This window comes from Chelmon rostratus, chromosome 16 (assembly GCF_017976325.1).
Source record: "Chelmon rostratus isolate fCheRos1 chromosome 16, fCheRos1.pri, whole genome shotgun sequence".
Lineage (NCBI taxonomy): Eukaryota > Metazoa > Chordata > Actinopteri > Chaetodontiformes > Chaetodontidae > Chelmon > Chelmon rostratus.
The window spans coordinates 13,066,784-13,082,850 of NC_055673.1; the positions used below are offsets into that span (position 1 = coordinate 13,066,784).

The following is a 16,067-nucleotide window of genomic DNA, read 5'->3' on the forward strand; positions in this document are numbered from 1 at the left end:
CGTATCTCACAGGGAAGCACCCAAAAGATTAGGATGAGACGATGCTAGAGACAGCGGCGGCACAGCCTTCTGCGGCCCTTCTCATTTTCTGAGGAAGCGGTCGAGTGTTGTCTAGACGGCAATTGTCGGAATGTGAAGATTTCTGGCGAGTTTTCCATCAGAGCACGTCATCCTGTGCGAGAGAGACAGCAGCACAAATGTTCCGTGCTGTTATTTTCACCACTTAGCCGAAAATAAAAAATTAAGAGATGTCCTGGAATCTTATATTTTACCATATGATAAAAAGGCAACTGGTGTTTCATTTGCATTTTCACCACTTACTATACTATAAAAAGCTTGTATGGCTTTATCTTTTATCCACCACGCTGTTGTCACAAAGACATGGCCCACATACACTCAGGATCCCATGAAACAAACAGCAGAGCATCATCAGTGAGTAATTGAGAGAGACTGCAGGGCAGAGCGTCAACACCAGGGGGAACGAGGGGACTTGGCGCGGGCTCGACATTTCACCATCTCACTCAGCAGCTGGTGATCAAACCAATCAGATATGGTTGGAAAGCTCCCCCCGCCCCACCCCCCTTTTCTATTTCTCATCTTCCTTCTCTCATTACCCTCCGAGCATCTTGATTCACGTCTCCATCACAGTTAAATGTGGGTGATAGCCTGTTTTTTTTCCCATCATGAATACCAATGAGTCACAGTTTAACAGATATGCAATGGTGAGCAGAGATGAAAAGTTGTGTGTGTGTGTTTTTTTTTTTTTTTAATTGATGCACATTTCAAAGGCATAAAAGTATTGGAAATAAAAGACAAAATGGGCAGGAACAGGCACAAACACGAGTCCAAAATTACATCTTCATGTTTACTTACTTTGACTCTCAATTGACAACAGTTAAACAGACAATCTGACATCAGATTTGGTCCAACAAATACAAAAATATTGTTAATCATATTCTTCACTTTCCTAATAACAATGTAAGGCCACTGTTGTTACTGACAGCATTAATACACCAGACGAGGTGTTACATTCCAGCATTATCATTTGTGCATGCTTACCACTTAAACAGCTGAAACGTCTCCACTGGGAACAGTTTATCATTGTAAACAGAAGGTGTGTGCATGCTACTGCCTGATCCATTAGGGTTGGGTGACAGTACAATCAGCCACTTAGCAGGTTCAAGTGCTCCTGGAATATCCCTACTGTTTATGACACAGGTTGGTTGATATAAAACCCTTTATGACCTGCCGGAGAGATATGATCACCAGCCGGCGAATATTAGTTTTATTGCAGCTGCGTGTGCCATATCGCAAAAATGTTTTACTGTGTAGGACATGTCTGGAGTAAGAGATGGCCACTGGGGACAATAAATAACCCCTTTTAATAACAGACTATAATATCTATTATTCTATTTTATTGTTGATTTTATTTAAAGACACAAAGTGATGGAAATGGAAAAGATGTCACTTCTTAAGTCTTCAATACATAAAGCATGAGCCCTGTATTAAAAGGGCAGTGTCACCGTTTCCTGGTAAATCTGATCTCCTGTGGATGAAACTCGCTGAAGCATCTTTTCTTAGTCTTAAATCAGAGCCGGGACACTCAACAAGAGTCTGGGGGATTGCCAGGCGCCATCAATGCTTAAAAAAACGTCACCCTACACAATCAGCCTATCACCCAAAAACATTTGCACTATCCCCAAACGGCTGCCCCTCCCCTCCCTCCATGGAGCTGACCATAATCTTCCTAATGGTCATTTGGTCCATTCCACTTATCACCAAGCATTATCTGCACAATCATGTCCATATTTCAATACACTTGGAACTTATTTTTTGCCTTCATCCTACACAGGACAGCTAGCTTGCGACGCTCTTTTCCAATGCAATGTTAATATATGTAAGTGGAAAGCAAAGCACATCTTATGCCATCTCTTTAGGCTTGTACTGTGTGAGCTCACACATGCAGATGTTACCATGTTCCTCCAACCACATCACCTTTACACATTACTGTACATTCATTGTATTTGGCAAATGAAGGGATTCTGATTCTACTCGGCTGCGGCACAGTCTTTTTCTCCGATTTATCTTATTGTGAGAAGTAAACATTCTGAGTCAATAGCAAAAATCCATTTCAGTCCAATTGCCCCCTCACATCAATTCCAAACAGAGCTCCTGTGAGGCCGATGGGCCAACAGCCTGTGAAGGGTAATGGTGAGGAAGAGGTCACAAAGTGCTTCATTCACTCTCCTCCAGTATCTGCTCCTGCTGTCAAAAACTCTACTCCTGATGACTTCCATTCATACATCAAACCTCAGGCGCACGAGGAACAAGTGCTCACCTGAGGAGGGTTTTGTCCAAAAGACAAGTCCTGCGCAGCACACCTCTGACACCGAGACGGAGAGGTGGGAATAAAGAATTGGGAGAGGACCAGGAAATCAATCAGGAAGCCATCTGGCATCCCAGCGCTCTGGAGACACAAACAACTGTCTACGCCTCCGCCGTGCTTCCCTCGGTCCGTCTGCACAGCCTGAGGGACCAGCCACACAAGTGACAACAGCTCCGAACAGAGGGGTCTATAGCTGTGTGACTCTGATGAATGGAAACAGAGGCAGCAAGCAGAAATCAGTGCAGGCCTTCAGAGTAAAGCATTTACACTCCAGGGAAAACCTTCTTTCCTGTGCATACTGTATTCTCAGCAGGAGAGCACGCATATTGGAAGTGTGCAGACACTTTGTCACAAATGTAAGTACGGTTTCCTTTCTATCTCATGTGTTTGTGTGACAAAATATACATTCAGTGCAACAGCATCTCTCACATGTTCTGAAGCTGAAGGAATAACTTAAAATAGAATTTGACTTTTTTTTAACATCAGGCACTTTCTATGCGCTCCAAGTGGAAGAGTAAAGATGGGGAAGAAGATCCTATTCTTGCCATTTCAGTGTTGATGCATTCGCACTCAGCATTAAGTGAATAAAATCCCATACATCTGCAGTGAAGCTATGAAATGACAGTAATTTCGTCTTATCTGAAAAAGACATAATTTAAAATAAACAGTTGACACCGCATGAAGCAAATCCATCAAATATGGCTATGATTTAGTCTTCTGAAGCTGCAGATCATTTAAAGAGCACAAAACAGAGGCAAGTACACTACACTGAAAAACAACTGTTACAAAAATCACTACAAAACTGGCAAAACGACCCATGTCCTTTCACCTCAGCTGAAGCTGCAATGCAGAATGACTCCAGTCAAAACAGAACGGAAAAAGAGTTTCTCCTGTTATCAGTAGTTAGGTGATTAAGTTGAAGAGGTACTACATACTTGCATAATGCCTGTGATATGAGGCTTTTTTCTAAGCAAACGGTGTGTAAGAGTAGCAAGCACTAAAAATGTCCTGAAAAGGTTCTTAGCAAAATACCTGATACCTTGTCCCACTTTCTCTTGACAAACAGGGAACACAGTGAAATGAACGTGCAGAGACTGGAGCGCTGGCCCCCTCTACAGGAGAAGACAAGAAACCTTTTTAAATGCCTCCTGATGTGGCTCAGGGAATCACTGTGATGTCAGCCACTAGTTTGCTGTTGACAGAGGTATAAAAGTGTTTGTTTCGCTCAGACAGGTGCACGCGTGTTTCAGCGCTTGCCCATGTGTGTAGGAAGCAGGTGAGCTAAACTGAATTCATTCTTAAAGAGTGCACCAGTAGGTGAACGCGTAAATGAAAACCAAAGAAAAAAGACAGCGCATATGATAGTGCAGGTTATCACTAATCCTCAAGCATCTGCCCTTGATTAGAAGAAGATCACACATATTCCAGTAGGCTCCTGTCTCCCGCCACAGCATCCAAGAAAAAAATATTCCCATATATATTTACATCGTACTTCATTAGTATAATTATCAGTATAATTTCCTTTTGGTCCATTAAATCCAGCTGGCACAAAAAAGTGCAAAAGGTTAAGGATTGGAAGGGAGCACAGAAGCTTCCTCCAATGGGCTCCTTTTAAGGCAAAGCGAACATAATCAAAAAACATTTTGCAATTCAATCCACCCACATTTCTCCTCAGTATTTTGGTCCTGAATGAATAATACATTTGGAGACATATTCTGGGTTGATACCATCACATTCTCTCCTCAAAGAACCACTTTTGGTGGAGGCTGTCAGAGCAGGGCTGGAGTGAGGGGGCTGGTGTCCCGTTGTCCGTCTTGTCCACCGCCTGAACACACTTCTGGCTCATGACATGGTACAGGCTCCCGTCCTGTAAACAGCCAGATACAGAATACACATTATTAAGAACCGTGGGAATATTGAAACACAATAGCAAAGACCAACAAGTCATTTAAAAAAGTAGCTATTGGTGCAATACACGTCCAAAGTGGGAGAACAGCTCCTGTGTGAATTGATGTTATCTTTATCATTTTTACTTCATGATTAACCCTTAGCATTGTTTTGTGAGCATCGAAGCTTCCTACTGACACACAGATATTCTGCCCTGCTTTATCGCCCCATTCTGTTCTCCTTTTTGCAGCTTTGCTCGCTGTCTCCTCCCTCTCCTGTCCAATTCCCGACTCCTCTGCTCCTCGCAGCTCTTGTTACATCCATTCTGTCCTCCTGGGGTCCATTTACATTTAGATAGTGTGTTTTAGCTACTGACATCTGCGTGGCGTGACTACACTGAACACATGCTAAACAACTCGCGCCATTCTGCTGCGGACACGCAGCTTGCTGGTACTCTGTGATTTACAGCTTAGCATCAGCCACACTGGCGCTCAACACCTGTGGAGTACCTCAGCTGTGTTTGTGCTTGACATGACTTTGACTGGGAAACATAAATTAGATTGTGGTACCGGCTGGCTGAGACCTCATGATTCAATTCTCTCAGCTTCAATCCAGTAATGACACTTAAAGGATTTACATTATTAGAGTGTGAATTTTAAAGGACATCATACTGATGGCGGCACAGTGCTTCGAATTAGCAAGACAATTATTTCTAGATCGCCAAAAGGCTATTTAGAAAAAGAAAAAGAAAAAGAAAAATCACCGAATCTTTATCTCACCCTGCCCTTGCATGGGGCAAAAGAAACAGAACAGACACATTTGCACCTGTGAGTAGAGGGTCTACAAGCAGCCAGTGTTTGAGAATTTGGTTCTCAGTATATTGTCAAGGACTAGTTGTGGCTCAGGAAGGAAAGTAATACATGATGTGGAACTAAAAAACTCATTCCATGCTACGCTTTCACTGCCACTGTGTCACTACCTGCCTCATTACCCCTGCACCACTGTCTGACCACACACACTGAGGCGCTTCAAACAGACACGTGCTCCTTACCTCTCGGAGGACAAACTTCTGGTCTGCAGGTACGGTTTGCCCTCGTTTTCTGCACAGCTGCACAGTCAGGTAGGTGCTGACGCTGTCACCCACAGCGCATCCAGCGGGCTCCCTCGTGTTATAGCGGATCTCGCCGTCCGTTGAGTATTCAAAGAACTGCGGGGGGAGATGAAGCAGCTGGGTTTTCGATCTAAATCATTTCATGTCAAACCGAAGCTGCGTGGAGACGTTCTGTTCAGTTCTTTTTCAAAATGAGAGTTTTAAATCTCATTGGAAATAGAAATGTTTTTGCTGAGGCAGAAGCGGAGCAAACGAAAGATTTTATGCAACTCAAGTGTCAGTTTGTCACTTCAACTCAACTAATGGAAACACAACATTGCATTTAATTCTTGCAATATTTCAGTTATAACAGATAGGGGGGAAATCGTCGTTTCCATCACTGTTGGGGACATTGCAGAGACTTCTATTCATTTCTGGAGACTTGACCTAACCATAACTTAACCACTAATTAGCTATCCCTAATCCTAACCCTTACTCTAACCTTAACCCAAGTCTCCACCCTAAAATATAACAATCTTTGTTATGAGGAGTTGCATTTTGTCCCACAATGTGACTGTATAATTATTTATGTATGTCCCCACAAAGTGAGCGGTACACGTCCACCCACACACAAACACACTCGTGTAATACTGGTGTGTGCACAGACAATGAATAAAAGCGTGGAATGAATATGATTCTGTGACATGCAGAGCACTCTCATGAGGCAGGCAACACAGGCACTGTTGAGTCCACCTCCCACAGAGACAACATCAGTGTGTGTCCACAGAGGGCTGCTTGAATAACTATGGTAAATTTCACAGTGCTTCCTGGACTACTGTCAACCACAGAGTATAAAGGTGTTGGGAAACACACTCTCCTGTGTGTCAACAAGGCCTTCACACCATTTTTCAACCTGGGATGGAAGAACAAGTCTACTACTCTGAGATTTGTAAGATTTCAACAACAAACCCATGTGGTTTACTGTGAAATAAGGCGATAGTAATACTTTGAGGGAGACTCAGCAGCTATTGATGATCACGATGACTGCAGTCTTAGGACAGGAGGGACGGTGGTGTGTGTCGGGGGGATGCATATAAACATTTCATGGCTTAAGGCCTGACAGACTGACGTCCATTACCTGGTTCTGACCCATGCCGTGACATGGGTAGAGGATTACCCTTTGGCCCACCACCGTGTGTTCATCTGCAGGGTTATAGTCAAAACAGTAGTTGGTCTTGCCCCGGTTCTTCAGCTATTAAGAGCAAAAAGCAGCAACATCAACAGATTTTTTCAAGTATTGACAAAATATAGCTTACAGAAGCTCATGCATGGCTGAGGAAATGAATGCTAAAGTTCATCTTATTCTACGGATATATCACACTTTTGTTTTTTTTTTTAAAGTCTTTTGTCTGCACTGCTCAGCTTGAATAAATTCAGTGAAAACTGGCAAATTTCTACTCATAATTTAAACCTGATGTGTTCTCACCATTCCAAACATGCCCGGCTTATCCTCTGGGACGTGAATGTCGGGGTAAACATTATCCAGATACCACCTGAAGTTCTTACAGCCCAGCTTCTCCCTAAGCTTCCTCCGCTCTGTCACGTCCCCAAACGCCTCCTAGAAACAAAGACCACAAACAAAAGTTCCACAACTGAATTATTTTAGTTCCACCTTTCTGCCTTAATATCCTGAGATTCAAAACAATATAAGGAAGAACAGAGCAGCTGTAGCATGGATATTACATGTAGTAGTAATGGCAACGTACATTCAAATAAAAGACTGTATCTGTGTACGCTCTGATGCAGTCAGCGTCAGACAGCTGCAGTGTCCGAGGACACATTCACGGCACAGCTCTGAGCTGAAATGGTATACAATAGCACCATCTGTAGTTGTTCTATAACTCTACACAATTACATCACTAATAATAAGACACCTTCAAACTAACAGAGTTCCTCACATTCTAGTCCAGCAAGAGTGTGTGTGTGTGCATGTTTGCAAAAACAAACAATATGTGTGTGCTTGTGTAAATACCCTTATGCATACATAGTTACACACACGCCACAGCGATCATGAACAGTGAGTTACAGTGCAGGGAAGATCACAGTCTCCACTTTAATGTGCTGCTGAGCATTTATTCACCACCCGTTCCCTGCTGGAGGAAGGGCTCAGCAGCACTGCAGGATGATGGATGCTGGTGATTCACCCAAACACAGCTTTAATTGGCCCTTCATCAATTTATTTGGTCAAGAGGGTGATTCTCAAAGGAGAGAGCCCGTCGTCGATGGGAAGGACCAGTAAGTGGCATCAGAGGACAATGACAAGCTACAGTGTATGAAGCAAGCAAGGTCAAAATGAAACATCAGCCCAGGTGCTACTTATATACCAATGAATGGCGAATGTAAGAGTAATGAGCAAGCCAGTGACAATCCAGTGAAAGGATCAGTAACAGGTCACTGCAAAAACCTTAGGAGCAACTAGAGGCCAATCTGATGTACACAAGAGGCCAGAGAGGCGCCAATTAGGGAAGAGTAAAAAGCAGTGGGAAAACAACAAAAACATGCCTATAGATTCACTCTCCTGTATGAAACATCCCTGAAAACGATGCGCTGCTGCATACTGAAGCTGCTTTATTTAGGTTTCACGCTGCCTTATTTCTTATTAACCAAGACTTGTAAACATAACTCAGATGAACTGACACATCAACGTGACAGTTTCAGTGACACTGTCAGGCTGCGCAACCCCAATACAATGTTTTTTGCTCACGTGAGGATGGCAATGTAATCAACTACTGGAAATAATCAAATCAGCCATCAATATATGTATTAGACTGACTCAAGTTACAGGGATTGTGGGCTTGAACCAAATCAGGAGTAAAGGTGGAGACGTAGTTTAGTTATACCAAACCTTGAGTAATGATTTACAGAAATAAACATCTCACTGCCTGAGTTTATCTCTAAGAAAGGTGACTGACCCTGAAGGGACAAAAGGGGGAACTTTGTGTGTGTGTGGCTTCGGCTTTAACAAAGAGATTCAGTAGACAAACTTATCGTTCAAGGTTAAAACAGTAAGGTTCAACAAAACCTGCCAAGAACTTGAGTGAGCTTTATATGCATGTGCACGTGTGTCGACCTTTAGGTTTTGGAAGAGTAGCAGCAGCGGTGCTTGTTCAGAGGTTTTGGTGTATTGGGTTTGCCGTACCACTGAGAGGTTGGCATTGGCTGCCTCCTCTCAGGGAGATGAGCGCCACCTGATCTGTGTTTAGAGAGCTTCTCCTCTTAACTACACTGTCACACACTAGCCCGGCCCCTCCCATGCATGCACACGCACAAAGGCAGGGCACCCCATGGGTTAGCACTGCTCTCACCCTGTCAAGGACAGGTGGGTGACACCCGCTGGCACCGAGCGACACGGAAAGGTGGTAATCACACACCGGAACGCCCTGACACCGCTGTCACCTTGGGTGTCTGCCGCTCATGTATCCCTAGTGTCACACACAATCAGGGAAGCTTTTACACCGCAGCAGGAGTGCGTTGTGTTAACGTGCGTGTAGGTTGTGAGAAGAGAGTGCATGTTATTTTGTGTGTGTGTGGGACTGAGAGTGTGCACATTGGTGAAATCAAGTGATTAATCAGGCTTACAGTTTTGTAATGACTGCAGCTGTAAAAAAAAAAAAAACTCCATAAAGGAAACAAATCATTTAAAATGCTTGCTTAAAAATAGCTTTAGTTATGTTTCATGCCATTAGCACATACACACACCATCTGTGCAGACTCACCAGTCGTGCGTGGGGGTTCCGATGGTAGTAGACCTCTTTGTATTCATCCATCCAGACCTCAGCGGCTCTCACGCTGTTTGCCAGAGCTTTGCTCCTTGAGTAAGGGGCCTTTTTAGGGAACACATGACCCACATGGGAGCATGGGTGGATCTCCAGGCTGCCTCCACACTGCCAAATCTGAGAGACATCAACAACAACACCACCACGTGGATTTAGTTAGGCCCTCAGCCGTGATTCAATCATTCAATCAGGCGACACAAAGCACAGCCTTGTTGGTGGAGGAGTTTGGAAACAGAGAAGCGGTTTTGTCGTTGAAGGGAAATATTTTTGGTTCCTTCCCTTTGGGAAACTGCGGTTATCGGAGAGAAGGGATGTTCAAATTCCTCACTGCAATTATAACGTTAGGGTATTTGGCCTGTTTTCACTGGTTGTTTAGATTTAATGCCTTCAGGATGGTTTTCACAGGGGATGAGGGGCTATCACATGGAGCAGCTCTTGGTAAATATAAACCAGATCTGTCCCTCCTTTTTAATGCTGTGTGTTGTGGCACGTAAAGTTGTGCATATGGAGACAGTACATGAATTGTGGCTATTTTGCATAAAGCTGGAGCCTTACATGTGCAGAATACATGAACATTCACACAGGCACATCATTTCTTACCCTGAAGGAGAATTCCAGGTTCTCTCCTCCCCACACCTCCATCCCTGTGTCGTATGTCCCCAGGTAATGGAAGTACAGCTTGCTCACAGCAAACAGACCACCTGCCATAGTAGGAGACCTGAGGAGATGAAAAATTATGACTCATCTGGATAAGACAAGGGATGTGTCAGCAATGTGCTGACATGCTTTTTTTCCCTCAACAACAGGTCACAGAAACGCACCTGATGACATCAGTGGGCGAGCTACGCCGTTTCTGTTCATACTCTGGGACAGAGTGCCAGGTGAACACCAAGCGCCAATCAAAGCCCCCGATCTGAGGTTCACCAGAATTCCCTAAATACTGGAAGGTGTTCCAGTCGATCACATCAATGACAGGACACACCACAGCCGATGGCTCCTCTTTGATCCTGGAAGAGAGAGGAGAGAAAGGCTGCTGACAGGGAAAAGCAGCGCTACAAAGAGAGAAAACTGTTTTCAAATGACACTGTTTTGTGCTGCCCTCGCTCTAGAGAGAGCTCTGTTACTGAGCACACTGAGTCTGAGTCAGATGCACAGAAGTACACTCCTTTATCTGGCTGCCAGAGGTTCAGTGCTTCACTCTGTGACACTTCAGTCTGGCTAAAAGACATCCTTTCTATCCACAAGGCCACACTGCGACACAACACTCAGAGAAAGAGTCTTTAAACTCTCCTGCTGAGGGTTTTCTAACCTGTGGAGTAGGGGCTCTAACCAGCCTTCATGACACTCGCAGTGGCAGTCCAGGAAGGTCAGCACATCGCCCGTGGTAATGGACGCCCCGAGCAACCGGGCCCGCACCAGCCCCTCCCTCTTGGTGGCCCGGATCAGACGCACCTTCCTCAAATTTGAGATGTACCTCTCCAACGGCTCCTTCAGATGCGCTACAGGAAACGAAACAAATAAACCACAACAACTCTGCATGTAAGCATCGAGAGCAGTTTCTCAAAATCACTTCAGATGTTAAATGAATAAATGGAACAAGGACAACACAACAATTAGAATCTGCTGCCAGCTTCCAGCAGCAGCTGGTGAAGCTGATTAGGACAAAGAGGAAAATGATGTTTAAGGGTGTTTGATACACAATGATGATCATCCATCAGGGGTCTTGCCACCAAAACGTTAATTTGGACAGGTTTCAAAAATAGTACAGGCCTTACTAAATTATCTCATGGATCTGTGGCTCTGAAACAGGCAGGCAGCACATCCCTAAATGGTGATTTGATCATTCTGTTGATATGTTGATTTATGAGGCAGAGTACAAACATCTCGACTTTATAAATCTATTTCAACATCTAAGTTTTAACTTGGAAAAATGAATAATTATCACTGTCACCTCTTCCGGACATGCACCAATAAAAAACGATGTCAAAAAGGAGTGTCACTCGTTAGTTTATTTGCTCAGAGCTCTGTATGTGTTGGCAATGTTAGGATAGAGGGAGAGGCATGCATTGCTTCATGCATTGGGTGATGAGCCAAAGAGTGTTAGGACCACTCCCTTTATGTGTCGCAGCTCATCACAGCCTGGGCACAGAAAACAAAACAATGAAAGTTTGAGGACAAATCCTTCTTTAGTTGATTTAGCCACAGATGCTGTGTTCTTGATTTTCTCCCGTTAGAAATATGAGAACATGATGACAAAGAATAGATACAAAAAAGGTGCAGTGTCCTAAACGCCCAGATGTATGAGTTTTACCACCTGTCACTACCTGTCTGTTTGACTTTCCTGACTGCAAACATGCATGTCTATCCTCCTCCCCGCTCCCACGTAACCAACCATCAGACCTGGAGGCACCTGTCCGTGTGCCTTCTTGTGTGTCCCTGCCTCTGACAATCCTTTCTGACAGCCTGCCTGTCCGCAGCCCCTCTGCCTGTCCTTCGCCCACCCCCCCATCACACCTCTGTCGCTGTAGTCGTCCACCAGCACCACCTCCCTCAGCAGGATGTCTGGCGACGTCTCCAGCACGCTGTGGACCGTCCTCAACAGGGTGGACCAGGCCTCGTTGTAGAAGGCTATGACCACGGAGGTTGTTGGCAGGGACCGGTAGTCGTACTTCAGCTCTCTGCAACTGCAACGTGAGGAAAGAATTCACCTGTCAGGAGGCGGGTGAGGCTGGGTGCCTGACGAGCTGGCTGCACAGAGCTTAAGCTTTGTCGTCTAAGTAAACAATCATACTGTCAGGTTATTACTCAGCCCCAACAGCACATGACTCACTAATGCTCATTTAAAGACTACAATGTCTCAGTGGCTTAGCTATATTTTAGCTTTTCTTGGCATCCACAGTGTATAAAAGCCACTTGATCTTTATGACAGAGTGTTAATAGTATGATGTTAGTGTGATGGTTGGCAAAACTCAACCAGTTAACTTACAGTGGGTTCCATCTCTCTGGCAGCCTGCGGTGGAGCGACACTTTATCACTGACATAAGTGTTGATCTGATGCACTTTGATGCTCTCCTCCTCCTTTGTTTTCTCCTCTCCCTTCAGATTGAGTTTGACGGCTCTCCCCATTTCACCCGGGGCATTTAAATCCAAGGGGGGCCTCTCGTACACGGGTCTCTTCAGATGGTCGTTAACCACCACGTCTCGCTCCTCGGGGTCCCCCAGTCGATTCGCGGCGCTCACGTCCCCGTTGCCGTGCCTGAGAAATATCAGGTAGCCCACTAACGTGACGCCGAAGAGGCAGAGAAGCAGCCTGGGTCGGCTCCTTCTTCCGCAGACCGCCATCGCGTCGCTTCCGTCCTCGGTGCTGCAGACTCGGGTTGAGGTTTCATGCCCCGCGGAGCTGCTGCTGCTGCTGCTGCTCTCCGAGGGCACCTACCGCCGCTGAACGGGCCCTTTCAGTGTCACCAGCCTCGCCACGTTTCCGCTGGTCGACCTCGGCTTTCCTCCGCATACTTTGAGGCTCAGTTAAGGCGAGTTAACGTCTCATTCCGTCGCAGAAACGTCCAACTGCCAAACTTGTAAGTTTCGGCAACTTGTTGCGCGGAACGTTGACGTGCTTATCTTGACGGACGTCGGGTGTGGGACACTCCTCCTCCTCCTCCTCCACGTCCTAAAAGAAGTGTGAAAGGATTAACAAACTCGGATTAGTTAACGTTATATCCTCGGATTAGCCGGCTAAAACCTTTCTAACCTGTAGGCTCCCACTGGAAACAAAACAAATCTAGGTCAAATCAAAAGCCCCGTCCGCTGCTTCCTTTAGTATTCAGCGTCAAAGTTAAATGTTACAGTTAAATGGACACACATCGGTTCGTCCTCAGGATTATAACGTGTTTACAACGACTGTGTGGCTAAGACGTTTATCATAGCGGTACCTACAGCCGTCGAAGCCGAGGCACAAGTTTGCCTCCCGGCTACTTGAACTTGAGTGGAAGTTTGAGCCAGTTGTCAAAGTAGCCGAGCTAGCTACTGCGTTTCCGGTCTACGAATATCAAAGTAAAATTCTGCAGCGTGCTTAAAACATACACTGCTCAAAAAAATAAAGGGAACACTTAAATAACACACCCTAGATCTGAATAAATGAAATATTCTTATTAAATACTTTGTTCTTTACATAGTTGAATGTGCTGACAACAAAATCACACAAAAAATTATCAATGGAAATCAAATTTATTAATCCATGGAGGTCTGGATTTGGAGTCACACTTTAAATTAAAGTGGAAAAACATGCTACAGGCTGATCCAACTTTGATGTAATGTCCTTAAAACAAGTCAAAATGAGGCTCATTAGTGTGTGTGGCCTCCACGCGCCTGTATGACCTCCCTGCAACGCCTGGGCATTCTCCTGATGAGGTGGTGGTCTCCTGAGGGATCTCCTCCCAGACCTGGACTAAAGCATCCGCCTACTCCTGGACAGTCTGTGATGCAACGTGGCGTTGGTGGATGGAGCGAGACACAATGTCCCAGATGTGCTCAATTGGATTCAGGTGTGGGGAACGGGCGGGCCAGTCCATAGCATCAATGCCTTCGTCTTGCAGGAAATGCTGACACACACTCCAGCCACATGAGGGCTAGCATTGTCTTGCATTAGGAGGAACCCATGGCCATCCGCACTAGCATATGGTCTCACAGGGGGTCTGAGGATCTCATCTCGGTACCTAATGGTAGTCAGGCTACCTCTGGCAAGCACATGGAGGGCTGTGCAGCACCCGAAAGAAATGCCACCCCACACCATTACTGACCCACTGCCAAACCAGTCATGCTGGAGGATGTTGCAGGCAGCAGAACGTTCTCCACGGAGTCTCCAGACTCTTCACGTCTGCCACATGTGCTCAGTGTGAACCTGCTTTCATCTGTGAAGAGCACAGGGCGCCAGTGGTGAATTTGCCAATCTTGGTGTTCTCTTGCAAATGCCAAACGTCCTGCACGGTGTTGGGCTGTAAGCACAACCCCCACCTGTGGACGTCGGGCCCTCATACCACCCTCATGGAGTCTGTTTCTGACTGTTTGAGCAGACACATGCACATGTGTGGCCTGCTGGAGGTCATTTTGTCAGTAGCGCTCCTGCTGCTGGGTTGTTGCCCTCCTACGGCCTCCTCCACGTCTCCTGCTGTACTGGCCTGTCTCCTGGTAGCGCCTCCATGCTCTGGACACTACACTGACAGACACAGCAAACCTTCTTGCCACAGCTCGCATTAATGTGCCATCCTGGATGAGCTGCATTACCTGAGCAACTTGTGTGGATGTAGACTCTGTCTCATGCTACCACTAGCGTTAAAGCACCACCAGCATCAAAAGTGACTAAAACATTAGCCAGAAAGCATAGGAACTGAGAAGTGGTCTGTGGTCACCACCTGCAGAACCACTCCTTTATTGGGGGCGTCTTGCCAATTGCCTAAAATTGCTGTCGATTCCATTTGCACAACAGCATGTGAAATTGATTGTCAATCAGTGTTGCTTCCTAAGTGAATAGTTTGATTTCACAGAAGTGTGATTGACTTGGAGTTACATTGTGTTGTTTAAGTGTTCACTTTATTATTTTGAGCAGTGTATATACTCGAATGCAATTAAAATCGACAGCAGCATGGAGGGGGCAATGTAATTAATGTAAATCAAAATAGCATAAAATAGTTTTGAGATGGTTTCGTCATGTTTTTACACAAACCAATGAGTGTAGACCTGTTGAATCCAAAAGAAATTTTCTGAATGTATTTTTATTCCAACCTAAATGTCATTGTCCATGTTTGCTTGTTGTTTTGTCTTGTATCGGTTGCAGTATTTGGTTGAAGAGGATATTGGCTGTAACCAAAGACTGTGTTGTAACTTAGGTTTCTACTTTCTGTTTTCGTAACTGTAGTTGAATTAGAAAAATTAAGTGCTGCAGTTTTAATCTAAATGTGTTGTTCCTGTGATTTCTTACGCTAAGTTGCCAAGAGTTGTATTTCTAATGCGCCATTTTTATTCCAACGAACTTTATTGCGAAAATTTCCGTGCTTTTAATTTGTGGCGAAATAGTTAAACCGGAAGTGTAGAGAATTAGTGCTGGTGGAACTCGACGACCTTGAGGTTGAATTTGAACGCCAGCATATGGACAGGTAAATCTTCTACAACAGAGGGGAGAAAAATTGTGGCCTTAGGTGTTTAATCGTGAACAGACATTTTAAGCTGACTCTGAGTCAGAGTTTTTCAAAGTATTAGACCCAGATAGTTCCCTCAGAGACTTTTTCCGGGTTTGTAACTGGACTAGTAGTCATAACATCTCTGTGACCCTGGGGGAAAACCATGGACCCGAGCTGGGAAATCATTCACCTTGGTGGTGTCTCTTCATTTGCAGTCAGTTGTCACTCATATGAAACTGATATGAAAACTCTTGACACCAAAGATGAAATCTGACACAAAATGTATGTTTAAGCAAATTAAAATACTAAATAATTAAGGCGATCATTCAGGGCGAGAAGGTAATTTGAGTGGCATAGTGTTTGATCGAGTACCCATATTGTGAAAACTACAAAGAGTCACGGGAAGGCAACAAGTCAGCCGGAGTGTTGTAATATGCCACGGTAGACTGGGCTCGTCGTGTCTGTCAGAGACACAATATTAATGTTATTGCATGAGGGCGTTTTCATTTAGCGGCGGATGATGGATGACATTTTCCATGCAACAGATATTTGGTGCGAATGCATTCACGGGAGAAATACAACAATGGTGAGCTGCAGACGCACCTTTGGGCTACGTTACTATCCTTCCTGCTGTCACTCCACTACAGACAAAACAAAACAAAAAGGCTTCGTTCATTCAACACATCAGGACT

General features: G+C 44.9%; 1 protein-coding gene across 3 annotated transcripts; it reads right to left on the bottom strand.

The window, feature by feature from the left end:
• Nucleotides 1–846: 846 nt before the first annotated feature.
• On the bottom strand, nucleotides 847–13,197 carry galnt12 (UDP-N-acetyl-alpha-D-galactosamine:polypeptide N-acetylgalactosaminyltransferase 12). Of its 3 annotated transcripts, none has more exons than XM_041955458.1 (11): nucleotides 13,136–13,197; nucleotides 12,186–12,869; nucleotides 11,714–11,883; nucleotides 10,509–10,698; nucleotides 10,021–10,206; nucleotides 9,800–9,917; nucleotides 9,140–9,316; nucleotides 6,850–6,981; nucleotides 6,502–6,615; nucleotides 5,325–5,480; nucleotides 847–4,253 (listed from the first exon to the last, which is right to left on the bottom strand). In XM_041955458.1, the coding sequence occupies exons 2-11, from the start codon at nucleotides 12,539–12,541 to the stop codon at nucleotides 4,116–4,118; spliced, it is 1,737 nt and encodes a 578-aa protein (XP_041811392.1). In that variant the 5' UTR covers nucleotides 12,542–12,869; nucleotides 13,136–13,197; the 3' UTR covers nucleotides 847–4,115. The 3 variants fall into 3 exon arrangements, with proteins under 3 accessions (XP_041811392.1, XP_041811394.1, XP_041811393.1); XM_041955460.1 differs by having other exon boundaries at nucleotides 13,132–13,180; XM_041955459.1 differs by having other exon boundaries at nucleotides 12,951–13,174.
• Nucleotides 13,198–16,067: the final 2,870 nt, after the last annotated feature.

Excerpts from the sequence above, each read along its gene's own strand:
- galnt12 (XM_041955458.1), bottom strand. The coding sequence starts at position 12,541 with ATGGCGGTCTGCGGAAGAAGGAGCCGACCCAGGCTGCTTCTCTGCCTC. Across the intron at positions 10,207-10,508 it reads TTAGAGCCCCTACTCCACAG|GATCAAAGAGGAGCCATCGG; the intron begins GTTAGAAAACCC and ends TCTCTCTTCCAG. Across the intron at positions 4,254-5,324 it reads AGAAGTTTGTCCTCCGAGAG|GACGGGAGCCTGTACCATGT; the intron begins GTAAGGAGCACG and ends GGCTGTTTACAG.